Below are 25444 nucleotides of genomic sequence, written 5' to 3'. Positions count from 1 at the left end.
ATTGCTTTTAAGCTTTTTGCTTGTGCATGTGGCTGTTCTCCCCTTTAGGCTGTGTGAGTGAATTTAAAAATTCTGAACTGGAGAGAAGATGGAGGAAAAACTGGAAACGGTTGATGTTGTATCATCTCCTCGATTATCAGTATTAGAGTCCTGAGAAGTTGCAGCACATTTGAGTATCGCTAAATTAAACTCTGGGATAAGAACAGAGCAGTTGTGTGTGTGTGTGTGTGTGTGTGTGTGTGTGTGTGTGTGTGTGTGTGTGTGTGTGTGTGTGTGTGTGTGTGTGTGTGTGTGTGTGTGTGTGTGTGTGTGTGTGTGTGTGTGTGTGTGTGTGTGTGTGTGTGTCAGAGAGCGGGAGAGGTAGAGATAGAGAGGTTTGATGCTGTAACAGCTGCTAATTATTGCTGCTCTATATTTCACACAGTCTGTTTGATCTCCCGTCCTGTGGAGAGAGATAGGGATTCTCTGTCTGTTTCTCACAAACTCTCACTTACACACACACACACACACGCACGCACGCACGCACGCACGCACGCACGCACGCACGCACGCACGCACGCACGCACACGCACACGCACACGCACACACACACACACACACACACACACACACACACACACACACACACACACATACAAGCTCAGGGGTCATGAGGAGGAGAAAGAGGAATTGTGCTCTAATTACTGAATCTCTGCAGGGGTTGACTTATATTTCTAGCCAATACCTCAGGACTGGTAGTGTACATTTTGTATCTTGTTTTTGTGTCTGTATTTATGTCACCCCTTGCTGTAGCACCCCCGCCCCGTGTGCTGGGCTGTGTTCACTGATATCATGGAGGGCAAATCAATCCAATCTCTCAAAGCACTCTGGGTAGTCCAAGTCCATAGACCATCTGGATGCCGCTCTGTTCTCTTCTGTGTTCAGCTCCCCGAGTGCCGGCCGCTGCAGTGATCAACTGTTTGGCAAGCAGCTTTAATACATCTGCGCCTTCACCAATCACCAAGCATGGATGCATAGCAACAGTTGCTAACCACCATAACCTTTGGCAAGACATGCAAGAAAGAAGCTCATCGATGTTTCATTAATGATGCAAATAGGTTTCACTTTTTTTTTTTTTTACCTTTACAAGTTTGATATTAAAGCACAACACGCGCTTCAAGATTTTCTGGTGCAGATGTCTTAGAACTGGATATTTTTTGCTTTGGGAAACCCCAGTACAATGAACCAAAGGTCAAACTGGACGTTATGATTAAATGTGGTCAAAGAAAAGTGCTTCTTTGTACAAAAAGATTTATCTGTTTGGCATCAAAAAAGGACTAATAGCACACTTTTAGAACAAAATATGGTGCTTTTTAAAGGGCAGCATTCAACTCTGTGACTGACACAATGAAAACGCTTTCACACTATTAAATAAATTGCTACACTATCAAATGTCACCATTACTCTTTCTTCAAACTCTCAAACTGGGGAGATTCATCTTGAGATGCAGGGTTGTGAGATGTGTAGGAAATAGGAGAATTCTGCTACATAAAATTATGTTTAGTTTTTTTGCAATCTTTGCTTTTTTTGTGAAATACTGTGTAGTTTTACCTCCTCTGACATATAATAATAATAATAATACATTAAATTATTAGAGGCGCCTCTCTGGGCACTCGAGGACACCGTACAAAAAAAATAAAAATAAAAATAAATAAATAAATAAATAAATAAAAAACGTAGTAGTCATATAAAACAGCCTGATGAGGGAAAATTCCTTTGACATGCTCACAACATGCACCGTGTGACAAGTGGTCATAAGCAGACATTGCTTCATATAAGGGGGTCGAGAACAAGAGAGGCTTGGAAACATAATCTCTTCCATAGACTCTTAGGAATTCTGGGCCACACTTTGAGAAGTGGTAAACCACACAGTATTAATCTTTTATGTGGAATGTGTTGCAACATGTTGCACGATCAACATGAATCAGACAGAATAACAAAAATGCATTGAAGCCTGTTTATTTTCACCCAAGTTTTAATGTAACAGATTTGAGTCATTCAGTGCTGTCTCAACAACTTATTTGTTAAATGCTGTGTGAAAAAAACAAATCTTGTGTCACACATCGATATGAAAAGTTGTTGAAGTGTTTGTATCACTGAAGCCATTGAGTGCGGAATAAGTATTGTACTACCGGTCAAGGTTAAATTCACTTTTTATTTTATTGTTTCCCATGATTCTAATATTGTCACTCACTGTCAGAATATTTACACTATAGAGACAAAACAGGTCTTTACATGTTTCAGATATGGAAATTAGTTGTTGTCCTTCCTTCTGTGTATGTGTGTGTGTATGTCAGTCCAGAATTATCTATCTTACACACATGAATACAGTATACACCAAGGTTAAAATGGCTCTGTTATGCCCCCTGGTCCCTAGAACATTATTTATGTTTGTTGAAAGTCACACTCTAACTCAGATAACCTATATGAAATGGAGATAAGGGGAGAGTATTATCACTCTCTCTTGCCCCTCTGTCCCTGGCATGAAGGATACTTCAAAAGGCAGCTGGTCTGTCTGTGGTTCAGAAGGAAAGAGAGAGGATGACACAAGCCCAGCTTGTCTTTGAATAGCAGGTGCACCTTTCCCTTTATTCTGGGTCTGAATGAGGAATGATGGAAAAAGCAAAGGATCAAAGTCTGTTTTCTCACTGTCTGCTACACAGCAGAGGCTAGATGGAGAAACAATTTTTCATTCGAAAACACTCAATATAGTTGGGATGTTTGTGTGTATGCATGCGTGTGTGCATGTGAGGGCATATGTGAGTAAGAATTGGAGCTGATGCTAGTAAAAGCACTGACACATCCCCATTTCAAATAACAGGCTTTTATCCAAACCAAAAATTCCCCCTCTCTCTCTTTCTTTCTCTGTCTCTCTCCCTCACTAGTCTGTGTTGCCAAGGAAGATTAATAAACATGGCAGCTACTCTGTAAAAATCACAATGCCTTCTGTTGAAACCTCACTGGCCATGTTCTGTCCATGAAAGGCTGAGGGTTCAAGGGTTGCAGGGCTACAGGGGAGAGCGAAGCAAGTGGGGTCGCGTGAAAAGCGTGGGACTGGGGCAGGAGAGGGATGGGATGGTGGGACAACAGGATGGAGGGAAACAGGGAAGATATGGAGAAGGGAGAGAGGTGAAGATGATGAGAGAGGGATGGATGGAGAGGGGGCAGGGGATGAGTTAGCTGAGCCGGGTGTGGGTGGATGGCAGGAGAGGGGGATGAGGTGGAAGAGGATGAGGATGAGGGTGGCATGGAGAGGGCTGTGTGTTGTAAAATGATATGATGGAGGCTGGAGAGAGGGGGAGATGGTGGAAGGGGGGTGAGGTTAGGGACTCCCAAAGCCATGGGTCGAGTAAAGTTCTCTTGGGGGGTCACATGTGGAAGTGGGAGACTGACCTGGAGGGTGTGCTGTGCTTGCGTTTGCATCGTGTCTGTGTGAATTGACTGAGTTTGAGGCTGTGAAGGGTTGTGCAAGGCTGCAGGTGTGTAGCGTTCCTTTGAAGTACCACAGTTGTCTGTCCGTGCTGTGTGTGTGTAATTTGTCTCTATGTGTGTATCTGCTCTCTCGTGCGTCTGTTCCAGGACTTTCTGCATGTGCTCTCTCGCCTGCTCTTGCAGGAGACGATATTTGCCCATCTCCTCAGCAGTAAAGCTGATTGGTGAAGCTGTCTTCCCACCTGTCTGTTTGTCATCCGTCCTAATCTGTGACAGGCAGAGATTTGGCAAGGTGCTGGGGTTTGACTCAGCCATATGACTGTTGACGACTCCTCCAGGATGCCCTCCACTGCCCTTAGCTTCCTCTTCCTCCTCTCCTTCCTTCCCCTGACTCTTCTCCAGCAGCCCTTTTTTCCTCCTAGCCTTTCTCTGAAAAGCAGGTAGTTTCCCTATGAGAGGGAGCAACATCCTGGCTGGTTTCTGAGGCAGAGACTTACTGGGGGATAGTCCTGGAGGTGCACTTGACCTACTTGTTGTGACAGGGGTAGAGGGCTCATGGCCAAGGTCAGACTTTGAATTTGGCTCCTTTAGCTGACAAGGACTTGTGTCACAATTGTGCACATTGAGGCCTGGGACAGTGGGAGCTAAAGAGGATCTGTGAGGGGAAGAATGAGAGAAGGAGCTAGAGGTAAGACCGGGTGGAGTGGACATGGGGTTGCTCTGCTTCTTTGCGTCCTGAGGGGCCTTAGATGAAATTCCTGGAGCTCCTGAGGACGTCCTGCAGGAGCTAACTGTCAGTCCATCCACAGTGACTCCAGAGCAGGTACTGCTCCTGCTCCACTCCCAGCTTAACTGGGACATGCTGGTGGTGCTGCAAGGGCTGCAGGAGCGCGGGCTGTGACATCTGCTGGCCCGTGTGTTGATCACACTCTGGGGGCTGTATGTCTGCCTACTTGTCCACCACTCAGGGCTGGAGAAGTGTCTCGAGCTTGAGTGTCTGGTACCTGCAAATTTCCACACACAGCCTGGGCTGTCTCTGCTGTCTGCTGCTGTCCTGGAGCCTGACGTAGATGTGTGTGACCCCCTGTCTTCCCAGCTGTCGCTGCTGCCCCATGTCCATCTGTCCATGCTGCACCTATCCCATTCTATATCTTCTGTGCTAAGATGTCTGCTTCTCCTGCCCCAGCTGCTAGGACTGGGGCTACACCTTGCCAACCGATCCCACTCCACTGCTTTGTTTCTCGATTTCCACCCAGGCCTCGGCCTGCCCTCCACGCTACCTCCAGGACAGCTCCCTCTCATCCACTCCCACTGTTCTGTATCGGAAATCAGGCCCCTGTCTCTGCAACCTGAACGCCCTCCCACTTTCCTGCCCCTCTCTTTCTCCTCCCAGACTCCACGATGCCTCAAACTCTTCCTCTTACTATGAATGAATTTCCTGTCCCTGTGGAGGAGTTTTCTCTTACTCGCCGGGCTGCAACCACAGCTGTTGTCAGGGTAACAGCAGTCAATGAAACTCCTGGGGTTGCTATGGTGACCCCTTTCCCAAAACAGCTTTGAGTTACATCCTGGTGAGAAGGGGTATACGGAGAAGTGAGATCGCCAGGGAAAAGTCACTGCATCTCCGTCTCGCTTTCCCTCCCCCTTGGTGTCTCTGTCTGCTGTGTGTCTGGTGAGCTGGGAGTAGGCACTGCAGTGCTCTTGCTCTGCCTGCTCTCTGTCTGGCTGTGACTGGGATTCAGTGCTGTGGCTCCTGTGAGGCCTTCTCTTCCTGACAGAGACAGATACTGGCTCAGCCTCACATCTCCCCAGGAGACAGCTGCTCCCTGCTCTCTGCACCCTCCTCCTCCTCGTCTCCCCTGTCTCCCCTTGCCTCCTTTTCTTCCCACAGCTCCCTCCAGTTTCTCCTCTCCTCTCTCTGCCAGAGAAGACTGTAGAGACAACACTCCTCACTTTGCACCTTACTGATTGGCGCTTGTTTGAAGCTTTTTCCTTCTCACCCCTCTTCCTCTTTCCCAGCTTGTGTTTCTTTGTGCTGGCTTTCCTCTTTTTGCGTGACACTTCTGAGACACCCACGTACGGCTGTGGAGCACTGGCACACTTGCACATTGTCTCACTCCCACACTCACACCTGGACGGGCTGATGCACATCCCCTGTGTGCCAGCCTGGATGACAGACTCTGATTTACAGCTCAGGGCTGTGATGGCGCTCTCCCTGATCCCTCTCGCACCCCCTAATCTGCCTCCCAGAGGATTCTGGGAGTTTGTGTCAGAGCTGTCACTATGAGCAGGGTCAAATGGATGGCAGACTGCCCTCACACAATTCTCCATACTTATCGTGCATCCTCCTCTTTCTGGTCTTGTTTCTGATGATGAAAGGTTTTTGTTCTTTAGGAACAGGTGTTCTTCTGTCTCCACATCGATATGTTGCTCTGCCTTGAAATTCTCCTCAGCTTTTCCCTGTCTGTGTGCTCTCAGCTCTTGTCTTGTCTGTCTTTGTAAACAAGAATGAGCGTCTGGTGTAAGAATAGCTGGCACACGTGGAGTTGATTCATCGGAGGGAGCACACGACTGATTTTGTTGTGACTCCTGCAGATCCTCTGTCAGTTGCTCTGGTCGTTGGGGGTTCAAGCAGAGTGGGTTGCAGCTGTAACAGATGTGTGGCTGAGACTTGGTGAACTTAAGTAAATTGACAGGCCATCTCAGACAGGTAGAGCCATTTTTCCCCAGCACACGCATATACTGACTTTCCTCCCTCCCTCCCTCTGTTTCTTGCTTTCTCTCTGTCTCACTATCTGTATGTTCAATGTCCATATGTGCCCCTTCTAGTGCTGTGCCCCATATGGTCACCTCATTTTGTGATGGCAAAAATAGTGAATTGTGGCTCAGATTATCAGGTGCTGCTGTGGAAATAGGTGAGTGTTCTTCCACTGTTTCTCTTTTTTCAATCTCCTCCTCTTCTCTGGCATCCTCTCTGGGGATTGACACCATGTCACTCAGTCCAACGCTGTCAGGGCTGGGCTTTTCATTCTCACTGTGTTTCCTCTCCTCTACTTCCCCAATTTCCCTGTCAATATCTTCCATTATTCCCTTTATCCTTTCTTTCATTTGTTCTCTCTTCTCTCTCTCCTCTTCCTCCAGGTCAGAGAAAACAGAGGCAGAAGGCTCAAGCCTGGGCCCCCTGCGTGAAAAGCAGAAGGACACCCCAAGCCTGCCTCCTACTCTCACCTGCCCAGGGAGAGGCAGCTGGGGATAAAAGCCCAGGCAAGATTCGGGGTTCTCTCCAGGAGGGCCTGTATTGGATGCGGGATGTGTGATTAGTGAGGACTCTGCTAGACCAGTGGCCAACGGCATTTGGGAAGGAGATTGGTATGGATCTTCTGGCAAGTGGCTGAGAGGCGCTGTCCTGGGTTGCGTAGGAGGGGGTCTCTGGGTGTGGTTGAAGGATTCAGGTTTGTCTTCTGGGCTATGGTCTCTTCGGTCAATGTCTCTATCTTGCTGCTGACTCACAGCCCTGATTGCACTCCTTAGTCCATAAGTCCTTCCTGGGACTCTGCAACAGAAAGTAATATGAATATTCTAGTTTGTTTTTTTATTGTTGATTTGACTTCACTTAAGCATGGCTTATTTTAATTAAATGTATTTAAAATCTATAAAATGTTTTTAAAATTGCTATATGAATATAAAAGCAAAGCTAATGCCATCATAAAAAGTCCTCAATAGCATAGATAGATAGATAGATAGATAGATAGATAGATAGATAGATAGATAGATAGATAGATAGATAGATAGATAGATAGATAGATAGATAGATAGATAGATAGAATAAAGAACCACAGAAAGAAAGACATAAATAGACAAACAACAGAAAAAAACCGAGGCATGATATTGGTAGTCATAGTAATGCTGTTCACATATCATCGCCTGATTATAGGAAAACACATTTAATTGCACAGGGAATAGGTGCAATCAAGTTGATTATTATGTGATGTATTGTTTTTTTATCGGTTGTTTTGATTGCTTTAAGTGTACAAACCTGGAGGCAAGTTTAATCACTCACTTTATTTACTACTTACTACAAAAAATATATACTTTAGCAACTATACATTCTTCTCTAAAACACCATCTCCTTCTACAAATCATCTACTCTCAAAGTGTCAGTAAGAATGTGTCTGCATGTGATATTTACTTCACCTGTGGCCTATCTAGGACAACTGAATGCACTCACATCTGTGGATGCATCCATCACATCTAAAAAACGTTGACTGGATGTGACGCAGTCTAACCCCTCTGGACTCCTGCCCCTGGTCTCATTACGCACACACACATACCCACACCGCCACAGACACACACAAAACTCCTCCCACTCACCGCTGAGTATCCTGTTGCAGCTGTGCGAGCTGGTGCAGGCGTCTGAGAGCCTTCTCCTGTTTGCGCTGGTCCTTCCATGATTTTGAAGCCACGTTGCGGGCAAACTCCCTGTGCTTGAGTTCCTTCAGCCTCTGCAGGAGATGAAAATTAAGGGGGATAGAGGGAGAGACAGGAGAAGTATGTGGAGGGCAGGAGATAGAGAGAAAGTAGAGAGGCACAAGAGTAGGACAAAGAGGAGAGAAGAGAGAGGGAGAGATTAGTTTTAGGAAGCTCTCTGCAGGCAGCTGTCTTTCAAACCATGCACATCAGTCAGCAGCGTTTGCAGATGTTCTCCACCAAAGCTCATGTCCAATTAACTCCATTCAGCCTGGAAGAAAGAATCTTTCCTCCAACACACAGCTTGAGAGCAAACACAACCCAAGTGGTGAATAGCATATTACAGACACAGTTGAGATGAGTGACATGAGTGATTTAATGATGATGCTCTTACCACTGAAATTTCTAAAATGTTCAAGCCTTCGTCAGTCATCACAGCTTAGTTTGTCAAAACTTTTGATCCAATGACATCTGCTTTTGAGCCAAAGGCATTGATTTACTGATGCTGAAATTACACATCACCAAACACAATGGCACGGCCACTTATCACTGGCAAAATAACCATGTGGGTCACCATAAAGGCTAGAGATTTCAGCTGGGAAAATGCTTGTCCATTGTATGTGCTGTGTGTGTGTGTGTGTGTGTGTGTGTGTGTGTGTGTGTGTGTGTGTGTGTGTACACCATAGTAAGAGTAATTTTATTTTGATCAAATCGGTGGGTCTTCACAGTGCAGAAAAAAATAAAATAATTATCTCCGTTTTGTGTGTGTGTGTGTGTGTGTGTGTGTGTGTGTGTGTGTGTTTTACGTGAGTGTGCTTGTGTGTATTTGTACAAAACTATGTGTCCATAGCCATAGGTGCACCAATCCTCTCAGGGAAACAATGATTCATGCCTCTCTCTCCGGTTTCCTTTTCTGACATACTTTAATCCCTCCTTTATCCATGCTTGGCAGGTGTGTGTATGTGTGCATACTGGTGTGTTTCTTTTTGTCTGTGTGTGTGTCTGAGGGCTAAGGATGGACTGAGGACTTTGGGAATAGCCGCAGTATCATGCACTATCCCTCCTATCTCCCGTCTTATCCTCTCTCACTTCCCAGTATATTTTAGCTACCTCCGTGTGCAATCCACCCATGGCTTATAAATTCAGGATTTGTTGTTTATCTTATATATTCGAACTTATCCGGCAGTATAAATTGCAACAGGATTACACCACTCTCACTTTTAGATTATGTTACGCTATTATCCACCCATACAGTATGTATCACACACACACGCACACATGCACACATCAGATTAGCCCCTCAGACATCAGATTTATTTATACACTCACTCTCTTTCACACCCAGATCTTATGCTGGAGCTGACAGTCGTCAGGTTAATCTCTGCTGAGTCTTACACAATCGGCTGTCTTTTTACATTATCACTCAATGCTTAACATCCCACCGTCAGCTCACTAAAGACAGCATTAAGTATTTGCCAAAGGAGCAGCACTTGTGGGTTTGTATCTTAAACATACACGTTATACAGTATAGGTGTTTATGCATTGTAGATGTGTGTGATCATATATATATATATATGTGTGTGTGTGTGTGTGTGTGTGTGTGTGTGTGTTTCCTAGTGTGCGGTAAGGAGCTTTGAGAGGCTTTGATGCCAAACTCATTCTATGGGAAATATTAATCATGTTCAAGCAGAGAGGCATACATAATGAACTACTGCGGACAGAGCCAGGAAAGAGGAGGAAGAAGGGAGGAGGAAAAGATCAGAGTCGCTGTACTGTAGCTGTCCATGGCAATGACTATAAGAGAGAAAGAGAGAGAGAGAGGTAGAGCAGTCTATAATAGATGGAATATATGAAGATGAATTTCTACTCCTTCCTCTAGCATTTGTACTCTGCCAGGTTATTGTTCTCTCTTAAAAACAGGTCCCACTGCAGGCAAACCTGTAGCTATATTTAGAGCCAAACAAAAATATTGCGCACAGAACCATTTCCACTGAGCACACAGGGCAGAGATATTTCCGTTTTCCCACTTTAAAGCGGATACTTTTGTCTTCAAAGATGATGTCATGTCCCCAACAGTGGGAAGTGAAATTACTCCGGCTCTCCAACATGCCAGTCTAGCTATGTGCTGTGAAGCTCAATCCGTCTGTCAAAGCCTCGATCAATATTCCTTTAGATGTGTTAAGAAGTGCTCAGGCTGAGGCAACTACGGATGAGTCAGAGTTGATTCATATCCACCAGGGCCTTAGAATGAGGGATGATGTATTCTTAGGTAGCATGTGAGGGGCCATGCTAATGGGCTGATTGCTCTTTTATTTAAAAGTGAGGTGTAATTCAGTTGTAATGAGCTATTTCTGTAATCAGCAGTAAATGCTGATAAAGCACTGTATTCAGACATGTTTATCCCTGAATCGATGACAAGGAAAGGAGACAGAGCAAACGCAATCAGCTTCTATTCTCCAAAGCCAATACTCCTGCAGGGAAGCTGTCTTCAGCTAGAATTTCATCTGCTGTCTGCTCGGTAGGCAAAGAATACATGCATGTCTGTATGCATGTGTGTGTGCGTGTGTGTGTGCGTGTGTGTGTTCTTACAGTGCCAGTGGCTACTGTCAGCTCAGTGCCTCATGCAGCTCATTTCACGTGCCTGCCGCTGGCTAAAACAAAGCATTAACATTGGCCTGCAGTTGCTTCAATTCATTTTCAAAGAACAATGACAGTGGAGGAACAGTCTTATTGAATGTTTATTTCATGTTGCACAGTGTGGGCGTTCAGAAGTGGGTAGCGGCTTGGCTTGGTTCAGAGATTGCCTCTGTTTGCACGTCCTGCAGTGTGTGGCCGGGTAAGTGCATGTCTGTATGTTTTTGTATGTGAGTGTATGTCTTGGCATGACAACAGATCGCTGCAGGAGAATGTGCTATCAGCAGAACCTTCAGCTTGTTAGTCCAGAGTGGAGGTTGCGTATGAAAATGGATGTGAAAGCAGAATGCAGGAGAAAACCTGCTGCCGGGCCTTTTCCTAATGGTCCATTGGCCTCATCTTGTCCAAACCGGAATAATAGAATCATACTTGAGCTGTGACTAATAGCTCCATGTTTTATTTGGTACAGAATATTTATTTTTCTTTTGAGGGAAGTACAAATTGAAGAATAAAGTGAATTTTGTAGCAGCATGCCTATGCACCAGATACATACAGATCAACTGCTCTAAATTTTAAACTTAAGAAAAAATAATTTTCTATTATTATAAATTGGAGATTTGTAGACTAAGTAAAGCTATGTGCACATTTTCCTTTGTTTTGCAGGTTGCTTAGGTTACTTTTTTATTTTCACTTAAATTGTATTTTTGTATATTTATTGTAACCTAGTTATTCACATGGTTCAACTACTGGCTCACTTTGCTCTGATGCAGTATTAATCACTAATGTTCTGTTTGGGGTCCTGGAGCCCTTGAACCTCTTTAACAGCTCAAAAACACAAATATCACTTTATCACCTTTATACTTTCTGACTTTTCCTCAGGTCTCCGAGAACCCAAAAATGAAACATGGTCAAATACAATAGGTTTTCATGTGCTCTATATCTGTGATTATGGTTGATAGTACTTTCTACATGGCAGTATTCCTCCCAAATCCCAGATAAGTCTACTTTGATTGTAAACATTAAACAGTTCCCTATTTGTAGTAATTGCAATACTTTTAGCTAATTCCTGTCTTTTATTACGTTCATCAAATTCACAGCTCTTCAGAAACCTATGGGTGACGTCACGGAGACTACGTCCATTTTTAATTATACAGTCTAAATCTAAATTAGGTTTTTATAATGTTAGAAGAAAGAAAAAAAAATGTTTAACTGCAATGATCATTCTCACACATACAGCAGCTCAGTCTATGGGACCCCAAAACAAAATCAAAGGTCAACAAAATACAAGGGTTAATACTCACTTATTATAGTAAAAATAGTACCTCTATTTTTATTTCATGCTGTAATACTGCATTTTAATATAGTTCTAATTTTTCTTTAAAACTGCTGTTACTTACTATATTTCCCTGCGTGGGATCAATAAAGTTTCTTATCTTTTCATATATAAAATATAAGCCTGTTCACATGGAAATCTAAAGTATAAATGCAGTGCTGTGTGTGTGTATATATACTGTATGTGTTTGTGTGTGTATCTGCCTCAAGTTGGGGTATTCTATCACTGTGTGTGTTCTTGTAAGAGATGATGCGGTTGTCACACTCCTACTGTTACCTGCTGTGAAACTGTACCCAATGGGTAGATTGACATGGAAATGTAAAGGAGCTTTCCATCAACACGAATAATGCTAACACACCCAAATCCCATGACAAGAGATCATAAAAATGTCAGCTTGTGTGTCTGTTGGTGTGTGTGTGTGTGTGTGTGTGTGTGTGTGTGTGTGTGTGTGTGTGTGTGTGTGTGTGTGTGATATAGCAGTATAGCAGTAGTAGTGCCGCATCCCATGTACCTGTTTGTGTGCATGGTCGTAGGAATTGATGTGGTTGTCAAACTCCTGATGTCTGAGGTACTGCTTGTGACACAGCTCGCAGTAGAAAAGAGCCTTCAGATCCTCCACTGAGCAGCCCAAAGCCCTCTCTGCACGCTCCTGGAGAAAGGGAGAAGAAGAGAATGAGAGTTGGAGGGATTGAGGGAGAGAAATGAGAGAGAGAGTCAAGATAGAGGAATAAACAGACAGAGACATAAAGGGTTAGGGGGCAGAGATGGAGAGCAAGAGGAGTCGAGGGAGGGGGTTGAAAGAATGGCAGATTGTTAGCCATTTAGAGCAAATCTGCATCCCAGAGACATCAGCAGTAATAGCCTCTACATGTGCTCTGCATAAAACTGTTAAACGGCTTCCCATTAAAGTACGCTGCCTTTGCTGCTGCTGCTGGAGGTTGGACAAAGGCACCAGAGCCCTGTGCTCATGGCAACTTGAGCCTAGGGACACATTTAATACAGCCACTATAATGAAAACCTGCGTATGTACTGTAATGGCAAATAGTCTAGAGTTTAACTGTGGACAGACAAAAAATTTAGCATCTAAAAAGGCACAACTTTTGTACACTGGCAAAATCATGCATGTGTAGAACAGAAAGTTCCAGACAAATACACATAAAAAGGTGTCTAAATAGCACGTGGACGGACAAATACACATACACATGCACTGCGCAAATGGCACATGGACCTCAGGGGATAAATCGCTTGTCTGCATGCTCACATCAGCTAGAGGGCTTTTTTTTTGGGTCCGAGGACATGCACCGTGTTGTGTACAATAGTTGTGTGCGCTTGCTTGTGTATATGAGTGTGTGTTCAGGGGTGTGCATTCATGCCATGCTCTGCTTCAGAATGTAATTTCCCTGAGGCTGGGGGCTGCCAATAAACACTATTGAATTCTGTTCTACACTGACATGATGGGAATTTAATTTGAGGTTGTCACTTCTCTCTCTCCTTCTCTGCTTCTTTCCCTCCCTCTGTCCATCTTTCATCACTCTTTCTCCCTCTCTTTGCTAGCGCTCGTGCTGCCCCAGCCTTTGTTTCCTCCTTTTCCAACTGAGTCTTGTTCTCCTTCTCTCTAGTTCCCCTTTTATCCCCTTTATTTGCCTTTTTCTCTCTTTTTGGCATGCTCCTTTCTGTTTGGTGAGCCCTGGGTCATGCAGTGACAGAGTCTATTGGCCCCAATTTGCTTCAGTAATATGCCTGCACACAGCAACAGAGGTGAGAAGAAAAGAGAGGGAGGATGGGAATGCAGGCAAGAGTAGAAATGACCCCTGCCTGCCCTCATAGACACGCACACACACACACACACACACACACACACACACACACACACACACACACACACACACACACACACACACACACACACACACACACACACACATACATAGAGACACATAGAGTTACATAGAGTCTAACAATCCCTGTTTGTACATGCCATCGCTTATCACACGTTTATATGTTACACCCAGGCACACACACATACACACACAGAAGGAAAAAACTGTCGACCAGGCTGACATGACTCTCCTATACTGAATTCAACAGAAAGGTAACTAATATACATTGATCCTGTGTTGCTCTGTGTGTGTGTGCCATAGTATTGATCTACCTTGCAGGCTTAAGTCACGACCAGGAAATGATCCAATCACCCAGAGCAGCCTTCCTTTGAGTGCTGCTTGGGTGGTGAGATTGAGATAATGAATTCTACCCATTTGTCAATATTTGGGCTTATGCAAGACTACATAGGAGCTTTGTACATGCACGTCTTCATATACTCATGATGTGTGTATATTTTTGCGCGAGCTTGCCTTTGTATGCCCTAACCCTTTCTTCTCACCTCTGTGTGTGTCTGTCAGAGTAATTATTTTGAACAGGGAAAAATATATACCCAAAGAGGGGTGTATGTATATGAGAAAAGGTGTGAAAGCATAAATGTGTGTAATTCCCCATTTCCCTGCTGAATTGTTTAATCAAACGAAAAATCAAAATGAGAGCTTTCATTTGCCTTAAATGTATATGCCGCATACGATCCCTGCCCTTATGCACCAACACAAAATGCACACACACATTCACAGAATCTACACATTCAGCACATCCACACAAATGCACACACACACACACACACACACACACACACACACACACACACACACACTTATGCATGCACAGTCACACACAGTCTGTCAACCTGATATACCAGTGCTAAATTAATCTAGACCTCAATTTACCTCACTGGCATAAATCTGTTTACAGAGAAAGCACAATTGATATCTGCAGACCCGAATGGACAGTGATTGTTTGCATGATTATGTGTGTGAGTGTTTGTGCGACGTTGTGAATGTGATTTTTTTTTTCTATTTCACTTATCCTCAATTTATGGGAGAAGTGCTATGCTATCCCTCTTTATAGCTGAAATTATGCCACAAATAAGAGTCGTTATGAACCATAACCGGAGTTTCAGACACACACACACGCATGTAATTCAATGGATCGAGCTCTTGTGGAAATGAACAGGTCACGCTTAAAGTGTTTTTTTTAACACGTGGTTTGTCAGGGTTTGAGAATGTGTGCACTGGAAACTAATGATATACAATATATTCATAAAAAAAAATCCTCAGAAAGAAAAAGTCTCTTGAGGAACCTCTGGGAGTTCTGCAGATTGAAACTGTGGCGGCACCTTTCTGATGCAATTACCCTGTCACTGCCATCGTGCCTATTCAAACTACCCTCTTGGTTTTTTGAATGTCTGACTTTTATAGCATATTAAGGGAAAAAATGTCCTTATTAGTTGTAAGCATACGGTACAGAGACTTATGGAGGTTCAGATAAACATAACCAGATGTTTTTCAGTATTCTTCGTCTGGCAATCTTGACCTGCAAGACTGCTGATCCACACAGAAAATCACAGACACACATTTGATAATATCTATATCTCTTGACTCTTCCTAACATCTTGACAGTAAGCTGACTGCAGTTTGTCAAGATAGAGGCTAGATTTATGTTTGAGGCCAAGTTTGTATTCGGAAGTATCTTATTCAAAATTACTGCCCAACTATTTTCAGAAACACGGATATAGCTCACCACTCACTACTCACTACTCACTACTCACTACTACTCACTACTATCAAACTGCAAATCATTTCACACCAAGAAAACAATACAACACAATCTATATGATAATTTGCTGTTCTTTTAAAAAAAGATAGGTCTAAGTCTTTTGTAAAACACAAATGCAATACATATCTGATTTAAAGCAAGTATAGTAGTCAAACATTTTGTGTTGACAGAACAAATTTCAGTTTGGGAGTTTGTTGGTTTAAGTGGTTAGGAAAAAAGCAGATATTGTAGAAAACACTGAATAAAGCTTACATTGATGCTCAGACTGATGAAGACAGAAGAAAATAGTCAGTAGGTGTCTTTTAATTTGCAGTCTGCTTGTAACCTTTATGTATGGTGTCTTGAATGGGATCAGTTCTGTTAAAGTTTTTACATAATTGATATATGATTTAACCAATTACATTAAACTTCAGCAACCTACAGTACTGTACTTGAGCTAAATTGTTTCACTCGACTCGCTGGTCACTTTCTGGCTGGTTGTAATTAAATATTGAACAGCATTTTCATGGATGGCTAGACTCAACCTAGAGAGTGTATGAGGGAGGACTTTTGATGCCAACAGACATTACAGTACAGTCACTTTGACACAGCATTTTGAGAGCTTTTTTCTTCCTTAATTTGATGTATTTTCTGTTAAAACAGGATGTTTGGATGGAACACAATGCAGGGAGAGATCATTAAATCTATAGACTTAAATAATGGGATGTCACTGCTGGAGAAAATGGCAGTTTTATAGTAATGAGATAACCCCTACACATAAAATTTGATTTTTATATAAAAATTCTGCAAATGTTTTAGTATTTGTTGAGTATTTGTGCAGGATTAGATAAACTGGTCTTTGTGCTTTTATCAGTATGTGTGGATAAGTGAATGTGACTACATGTGCATAGTCGAGCGGCGAGTACCATTTGTAGAAGAGTGTGAATTCTTTGTGCCTCAGACTTATTAACTCTGTTGGCTTGGACATACTGAGATGAAACTGATCACAAGTGATAATTGCTAACAGGATTGCAACACAAGTTTTAATTGCCATCTTGGTTCAGTATGAAATTCAAAACAAATTCAAACTAGCAAAAAATAGGCTGGAATAACACGCAGCGTGCATAATAAATCCACGATGAGAGAGTACGAAAGCCCAGTAGCAACACAACTGGTGGTAACAGATTCTCTCTGTTCAAATATATTACTGAAAAGAACTTCTACTGCAGGGGGTAGACAAAGTAAAAACTTTATGAATATGGCTTACTTTAAGGAAACCATTGTTACAGTAATTGCAGCGCTCATACAAACACTGTCCAGACCAGGTTACATGCCAATTAGCCCAGGTCTAGGTTATGAACCCTCTGTAGTACTGTACATGTCTGTAATCTCACTATTCATTTTTCAACCTGTGAATGCGGTTTCTTGTTGCTTCTGCCTATAGTCTGCCGTATGTTGTTAAGATTATCAAGACTGTCCCCTTTGACCTTTTAATGATTTCAAATACAAAACGATGGTACATTAAGAGAAAGCAGAAAGAATAAGCCTATCTTCAATTGTGTATACTACTGAATAGACCTTCAGGGATTTCATAGTGTTTTGTTTCACAAAGCGACATTTGAATCCAACACAAGATCTCTCAAAAAACATCAAGGCCACCTACCTATTTAAAAATCTAATTACTCTTGAAAGTGTGGTATCTATCTATCTTTCTAACCAGCAGGAGAAGAGAGAAGAGAAGTGTGACACAGGGACAAACTGTGAATAGGAGATGTTTATGAATTCAGAGAACTTCTAATTGCTACTGTGCCTTGTGAGAACAATTCAATAAACAATTCATAACTGTTTATCAAGCCCAATTAAGTCTTTAATTATCTTCAGCTATAATTATCACCCTAACTTGGCCACTGTAATGAATAGAAACAATTCCATTTGTGGTAAAAAATAATTCCGCAAATCTGTTTGCCTCCCGCCCGTCCCCACTCTCTCAGTCAGTCTATTTACATGTATCTGCCGCTCTGTTTTCTTCTCTGCCTGTCTCTAAAGTGCTCCTGTGAGTCTCTCCGTCAGACACACATGCATTTACATGTGCAGACGTGGAGAGAGTCTGGCAGTGTGAGAGTCTGGCGGTGTGGTGTGATTCCTGGCCATTCTTCTGTAGCTAATGACAGCTGACCTGAGGGCTAAGTTGCTTGTTACTGTAATGACCTGTAGATCTCGGCAACAGACACACTTGTGCACATGGGCGCACACACACACACACACAAACGAACACAGACTGCCAAACAGGATAGCCGAGTGTTAATGAGCTGATATTTGCAGCCCTAATGCATCTCCCTTGACTGACTTTAATACGCCTCCATGGCCAGTACCCACCCATTTATTCATTTGAAGTGTGTGTATGTTTCTGCATGTACGTCCCAGCCTGTGGTTTTGTCTATGTGAAACCATCTGATAGTGTTTGTGTGTCTTTGTTTGCTCCAAATCATTAAAGCCAGTTAGAAGTATGGCCAAAATAAGTACATGGAGCAGCCATAGCCAAAACCGCAGATGTGTTGACCATCGATACAGCCATTAGGGTTTTCTTACAGCCAAAAGGACAGATGTGTTAGTACCAGTGAGCTACGTCATCACTAACAGTGCCAGCAATGAACTCTGTGAAAGAGACACTAGACAGACTAAAATAATTCAGAATACAAGATTATCACATACATGGAAAAGAACAAAGTGTATTCCAATGATCCAGTGTCAGGTGTGTCATGACTCATCAAGTTTCTGTGTAATCGGTATGCTATCTTAAGCACCAGCCTCTACACCATGAATCACCAGTGTTTGTCTGATTCTCTTCCCTTTCTTCCATCTCCCTCTGACCTTTTCAGTTGAGCAGCATGCAAGAAACAAACCGAATAAATAAATGATGAGGAGATTATGTTTGCTAATTTGCCCTGTGCCCTTTGTTGCCTTGTTGAAATGTAGAGTGCTTCTCCCTGGATTTGATCCTTAAACTGCATCTATTGTAACAGATATTTTCATATATATGTATGACTGTATATATAGATGCTTTCTGGTATCTGGACGTACAATTGTTGCAGCGTGAGTAATACTCCTCACCGCAAGTAAACATTAGGTTTAAAGCTTCAGGTGCAAAATCTGTGGATTGCCCCTTTAATCTAAAGGTGATTGCATCAAATTAATTGCAACCCTTTTTAAGCATAATCCCCAATTTGGGACCAAAAGTAACTGCAATTACAGTTAGCACAAACTCATTAAAGTCATCATATTTAACAGTTGGTTATAAATCCTTTGCAGCCAATGACTGCTTGAAGTCTTAGACCCATTAAACATCAGCAGACACCTGTTAGATTCCCTGGTAATACTCAGTCAGGCTGGTAGTGCAGCAATCAATTAGCTATCAGTCAGTTAAGAATAGTTCACTGTTTTGTCTTAAAAACATCTCGATTGCTTAGTCTGTACAACTTCTACATTTCGAAATGGAACTTATGTTTTACGTTGTTCACACAATATGAATGTGAACACATTTAAACCTTGATGTTATTGTTTTATTTTTAATCTAATTCACCAAAATACATTAGAAAAATCCTGGCCAACATGTCACTGTTTAAATACTTAAAGACTACACAATAAGTTCTGCTTTCACGCTCTTTCTACACTAGTTAAACTGTGTTCCAGATGTACTGTTAAAAATAAATCTGCTCTAAACACATCCGTAGGCATCTATGCTGCTGATAGACTTTAAGCTTGTCTATAAAAAGAGAGGTAGCATGCTGACTCCATATAACATGTGACATATCACATCCAAATATAAAAGAGGGTGAAAAAGTGTGTTCAAAAGCCTCAAATAAACTGTACTGCTTTGGTCTGGGACAACAGCAGGAAGCCTGTGGGAGGAACAAATTGCACCACTCCCCTGTTGAAGTCATAAATCCATGATTAGTCACAAAGCCCATCAAAACGATCACTCAGTGAGCGATCAAAATTTAATTCCCTGTCCATCAAAATGCAAGGCCAAAGAGCCCCTCCGCTGATCTGTCTACCCCTCCCTGCCTTCACTCCCTCTATCTCTCTCTATCTCTCCTCCCCATTCAACAGGGATTTCTTGTTTTCACATAGCTATTCATGCGCTGTATCATTGATCAATCCTGTACGATGCCACATTAAAAAAATCTAACATCTTCCCCACTCCTCTCTTAGTCAGTCTGCATTTGTGTCATCCTACATACAATGGGAGCTCAGCCTCTGGCTCGTGCAGGACAAGTTAAACTGATTCACCGGGGCAGAGCATTGTGTGGTATCACCAACTGCCGCATGACAGCCCTATGTCTATGCTGCTACAATTGCTTACAGAAAATAACAAAAAAAGAAAAGCAGAGGACATCTTAAGACATTTTCTCCACTTGAACAAACATGACCCATAGTTTCTTTCCAGACGTTTCGTGGATAAAATTTGTGTTGGGTGGGATCAAGGCAGAAGCACGAATGCATGAAAGCATGCATGCAAATTCCTAAAATACCCAAGTGCTCTAGAAACGTTGGTCTCCTCTGTGTCTTTTTAATGTATTTTTATGATCATACCACTCACTCACTGTGCTCTTCAGGGACCTGCATTTGTTTCTCTAAAAGCCGAAGGTTTCCTTCCCTTTCTCTCAGTGCACAATAAGGGAAACATCATAAACCAATTACAGAAAGACAAAGGATGGTCTGAAGTTTCTACATATAAATATACATGCATATACTATAAGAATGCATCTTATGCATTTTGTTTTTCTTGCACCTCTTGTTTTCCTCTTTGATGCTCTCTCCACAGCTACTCTCAGGAGTGAAGATGACACAAGAAGAGCCTTGTATGGCTAGATCGGTGAGATCAGATCGTCCCTTATTCTTTCACCCGCTCCTCTCCCAACACTCCACCTCTCATTTATTTCAGGTATTTTTCTATTGTAGTCTTTTATATTATTTTGGGAGTTTCTCTCAATTCCTCTCTAATATCTGTTGCCTCTCTCATGCATTAAAAGCACTGGCATGCACACACGCACACACACACACACACACACACACACACACACACACACACACACACACACACACACACACACACACACACACACACCAAACACACAGAATGTACTGGACTTGTCTGTCCAGACAAGGCGGCTGATTGACTGCTTCAAAGAGGATTGTGTCTCTATCAGTTAAATTCATCAAACTGGGACTGTAATCTGTCAGGGTGTGATGATACAGATTAGACTGAAAGACAAGTTAGGAAGATGAAGGCAATCAGTTTAGGGAAGTGACAGATTTAAAGAACAGGATTAATACAATCAAAGATTACACGCTACACTCTTAACGCTCATCTAAGTCTTGCCGACTCAGATACTTACACATGAGGGGTGAGGGGTGTGACAGACTGAGGGGGAGCGAGGACAGGCGAGAGAGAACGATGGGTTGCTGTTGTCGGTGAATTGAGGAATGATTGCTCTCTTTCAGGCATTTATGATTGCGGTTTCTTTGCAAGCTTTGAAGTGCGTGTGAGCATTTGTGTGTGTGTGTGTGTGTGTGTGTGTGCATGTTCGCTCTGTGTGGTACATTTGTGCTATCAAGGGATAGCATGAGTGTGTCCAATAAGAGTGAGTGATCTTTTCTCTGGCACATTAGAGTGTGAGTGCATGGATGGCTAATGATACTACAGACGAGCAGGCTGAAAGGAACTGTTCAACACCATCACATTCATACAGACACACACACACACACACACACACACACACACACACACACACACACACACACACACACACACACACACACACACACACACACACTCACTCACTCACTGAACTTGCTCTGTGGTGCACATCAGTCCAACTTTGTTAAAGCTGGTTGTGCTGTACTCAAAGATTGTGCAGCAGTTAAGACCTGGTGCTGGCCGGGGATTGAAATCCCGCCAGGACTCTCTCTGCTTTCAACATCCTGCTCTGCCTCCTTCCATCTCTCTGCTCTCCACATCTCCTTCTTTCTCTGTGTGTCCTCGCTATCGTTCCCAACTTCTATCTAGCCCTCTGTATGGCTGCATTAGTATGTATGGCCGTGTAGCTCAGGGTTTAGAGGTTTATGTCTCCTAATAGACAGAGATTTGTCCTGTCACACCAACACCCACATACAGCTTAAAGAGAGAGAGACAGAGAGAAAATGACTCCCTCTGCTCTGTGTTTGGAGAGGAGAGAAAGAACATTTATGTTCCTGTCTTATCTCCAGAGAGAAAGGTTCCATTTCTGTACAGACAAATTATAAAGCATTCATTTGTGGCTTTCTCTTCTTTTCTCCCACGCTTTCCATCTCCTTCTTTCCCCCTCTCCTGTTCCTCCTGCCTACCCCTTTCTCTCCCTCTTTCACTCGCCGTGATTGGATTAAGACCAAAGAAAAAGAGTGAGGAGATGAGGAAGGGATGAGGGCTTATTAAGCACGTGAGAGGTGAGATGACATAAAGCTGTACAGAAAGAGATTGAGAAAGAGGTGTATGTGACCATGCGTGCCATTTGTGTGTGTGTGTGTGTGGGTGTGTGTGTGTGTGTGTGTGTGTGTATGCCACATTTCTGTATTTATCCTCGCAGAAGGTAGGGTGAGAAGAGGGAGGAAGTGAGGCGTTTAGCTGTGGAGCACTTTAATCAAGGGGCGAGCAATCCTGCATGACCCACTCTGTCATCCATTATTGATGCCTGCCTGAGCCAGGCTGATGAATCATTAAGCCACTCATCAGGCCTGGGAATTCTGCCTCCTCCTCGGCCGATGACACTCATTTACATAAATCACACGCTGCCATTTTTCACATGCTCACACATAAACACAAACACACACCCACATACAGCCCCACACACAAAGTTCATAGATTTTGGCTTGGTTTGCGATGTGCATGGCTCACACTTTTCTTTTTCAAAGATTTTTCAAAAACACACATCTCTGTCATACCTGGAGGAGACAAGTTCACCTGCGCTACGAACACACAGAATTCAGAACAAGGCTTATGCTGTTCACGAACTCGGCAGCCGCAACACATGCATGCTCAGAGATGAAAGACAATATGTTCCACATCCTCCGGACCTTACATTATATCAGTTTCCCTTTACTAGACGACAGACCTGTTTTGCTTATTTAATCCAAAAAATCACACAGACACACACACACACACACACACACACACACACACACACACACACACACACACACACACAGACACAAATGCATAGCTAACGCTGTATGTGGAGATAAAAGAGTGAAACAGGAGGAAGGATAGGGAGAAACAAAAAGAGGCAGAAAGACGATCTTATAGAGTTTGTGTTTACTTCATGCCTCCGGGTTTTATGGCAGAGAAAAAGTGGAGTATCTTAGGGAAATTGATGAATACCCATGGCATGCAGGCACACACACATGCACTCACACAGTCCGCCCACACATTTCTTCTCATCTTTGTGGGGGTTTCCCTTCCTCTCCTCTCCTGTCCTCTCCTCTCTTCTCCTCTCCCTCTATATTCTCCTCCCCGCCTGCTGTTTCCATGTCTTCCCATTCAGTGTTATGACTAATCCGGTACCACAGGGTAAGAATATACCTCACAGCAAGGGTAAGAAGGCCCCATAGCAGACTCATGCAGAAACGTGGAAACACAATCACACCAAACATACATACAAAAACAGACAGAGGAAACAGGCACCCTGCCCACATAAAGGAGGTAGCCAAGGCCTTGTGGCTGGTAGCTGGAGGCTGCTTGCAGACCACTGTGATCCTGCCATCCTGGCAGCGCGCAGCCAGGACATTTCTGCACAGCGCTAAGCTGAGCGCCTGGCATCTCCAATCTGCTAAACACAGGAATGCTGCTGCTCATGATAATTGCAGTGGGTTGTTCTCTCCATCAAAGCTGATGTGAAGGCTGGTTGAAGCAAACGGCATGAATTATTAGTGTCTGCATCATCATGGCTCGCTCTGACTGGTGGAGGTAAGTCTGATATAATTTGATGCATTGTTACTGAAGCATGACCCACCCTGCACTATCAGAATGTCCTAGTAGGTTCTATCTGCTGTGATACATAAACATGAGAGCACACACAATGTTATTATAATACTACAAGCATTTTTTCCCCACTTGTGCTCTTGGTGTATTTTATTTTCCTTCCTGTATGTGTGTATGTACAAGTGCATTTGACTGTATGACATGTGCACACATAGAAGCAATCTATTTCCAGGTACACCGAGATATAATAAGGTAATAGTTCAATAATACCCTTTTCATCTCTCTGAATCCTTGACCCTAACATTGACCTTTTTCATTGCGTATTGTTCCCCAGGGCTATCTCTCAGAGGTTAGAGGGGAAAGGTGAAAGATCAGGGTAAGAGGCTGTGGCTGAGACAGCAGAAACATGAAACTCTCACCTGGAGATTCAACAAAGGCCCATTGATGAAAAAAAAATGCCCCAATTACTTCAAATGATTTCCTCTCCGTATTGACTGAATGGGATTCTTAAAGTTCCTAAATCTAATGAAGTTAAAGATTTATTTACATAAAGTGCCTTCATGACAATAAAACACTACATCCCCATTTTTCTTGACATCTAAATGAAAATTTCAACATACCAATTACCAGTGTTTACCATATATAATAAGTTTTAAATAAGTAATTCAGCTCAATTCAGGCTGTGACTTAAAGCGATCTGTGTGAGTGTATTGGTGTACCCAGCTGTGCAGTATGCACCGGAACAGCCTATTCTGTGCAAGGCACAGCAATGCAAAACATGAAAGCCTTGATCTTATGTCAATGATTTCAGGGAAGTGAAACTTGTTCATATGCATTAAAATTCCACTGCCACTTTGATCTATAAATGCAACGTGCCTCCTTGACTTCTTTCAGTCGCAGTTATTTTTATAAATTGGCCTTATGCACATGAAAAGTGGAAAGAAATATGATCTGAAGATCAAGCTGAGGATGAAATCCAAGTCGCTTTATTCAGAAGAAAGCCCCTTGGTCTTAGGCTGGGAGTGATTCTTGGGCTTATGCTCAACCAGGAGGTGCTAGTTCACAGCTTCTCTTACCGTGAGTCATTTCTCCTCCAGAGAAGAGATAATTAATTTGTCTGCTTTGCTCTTAACCTGGGCCTAGTGTGTCGGTGGTGGACACACACACACATGCAGAGGCATTCAAGCACACAGGTGCAAATATGTGTAACATGCACACCCACACGTGCACAGAGGCACATATGCACGCTGAGTTAATGGAGCTATAACTGTATCCCCACATCTTTTTACGTGAGAGCTGCTGGGTAGAGCAGCAGAATAAGAAGCAGTCTCAGAGAGTAAAATGGAGGTTATTGAAGAACAGAAATACTGACCACCAAATAAAGCCCATCCCTTTTCTTTCATTCCTTCAAGGATTTTTCAGCAATATTGCTACTGCAATATTACTCTCATCGCCTACACACTAACTCCCATATAGGCATACTGTGCACACATATGCACACAAACACAAAATCCAACACACTAAGATCGAAAGGCCTAAACAGTTGAACCCCTGACCTGCTTAAAAATGAATGGTCTGGGAGATGAGACGAAAAGCAATAGGAGAGGGAGATGAGAGGGGTGTTAGGGAGGGGGGGAATAAGAGCAAAGCTATTGGCTAGAGAAACGGATGGAGGAAGAGACAGAAGGCAGTGGCAAATAATAGTTTTAAAAAAAGGAAAAAGGCAGAGACAGAGGTTGCAGAGTCCAGATGAATAAAAGAGGACAAGATCAAACCCTGAATGAAACATGACATCCTAATGACTGTGAAACAAAAACACTCTCATCCCTTCATCTCTCACCTGCCGTCTTGCTATCTTCGTTTGAATTTTTCAGGACTTGGGC

General features: G+C 43.0%; 1 protein-coding gene across 1 annotated transcript in view; it reads right to left on the bottom strand.

Annotated features, from left to right (window-relative positions):
* Window positions 1-1996: 1996 nt before the first annotated feature.
* The window catches only part of LOC127367341 (G patch domain-containing protein 8), a gene marked incomplete at its 5' end in the record, with an annotated part of 30015 nt that continues 6567 nt past the window's right edge, over window positions 1997-25444 (bottom strand). Inside the window, 3 exons of the mRNA XM_051407103.1 lie at window positions 1997-7024; window positions 7843-7973; window positions 12417-12554. Coding sequence (XP_051263063.1) covers window positions 2974-7024; window positions 7843-7973; window positions 12417-12554 — 4320 coding nt within the window. The remainder of the gene's footprint in view (window positions 7025-7842; window positions 7974-12416; window positions 12555-25444) is intronic.

The sequence above is a fragment of the Dicentrarchus labrax genome, unplaced genomic scaffold (assembly GCF_905237075.1).
Source record: "Dicentrarchus labrax unplaced genomic scaffold, dlabrax2021, whole genome shotgun sequence".
Classification (NCBI taxonomy): Eukaryota; Metazoa; Chordata; class Actinopteri; family Moronidae; genus Dicentrarchus; species Dicentrarchus labrax.
Note: the sequence above shows the minus strand (reverse complement) of the source record. Positions and strands in the feature narration are given on the sequence as shown.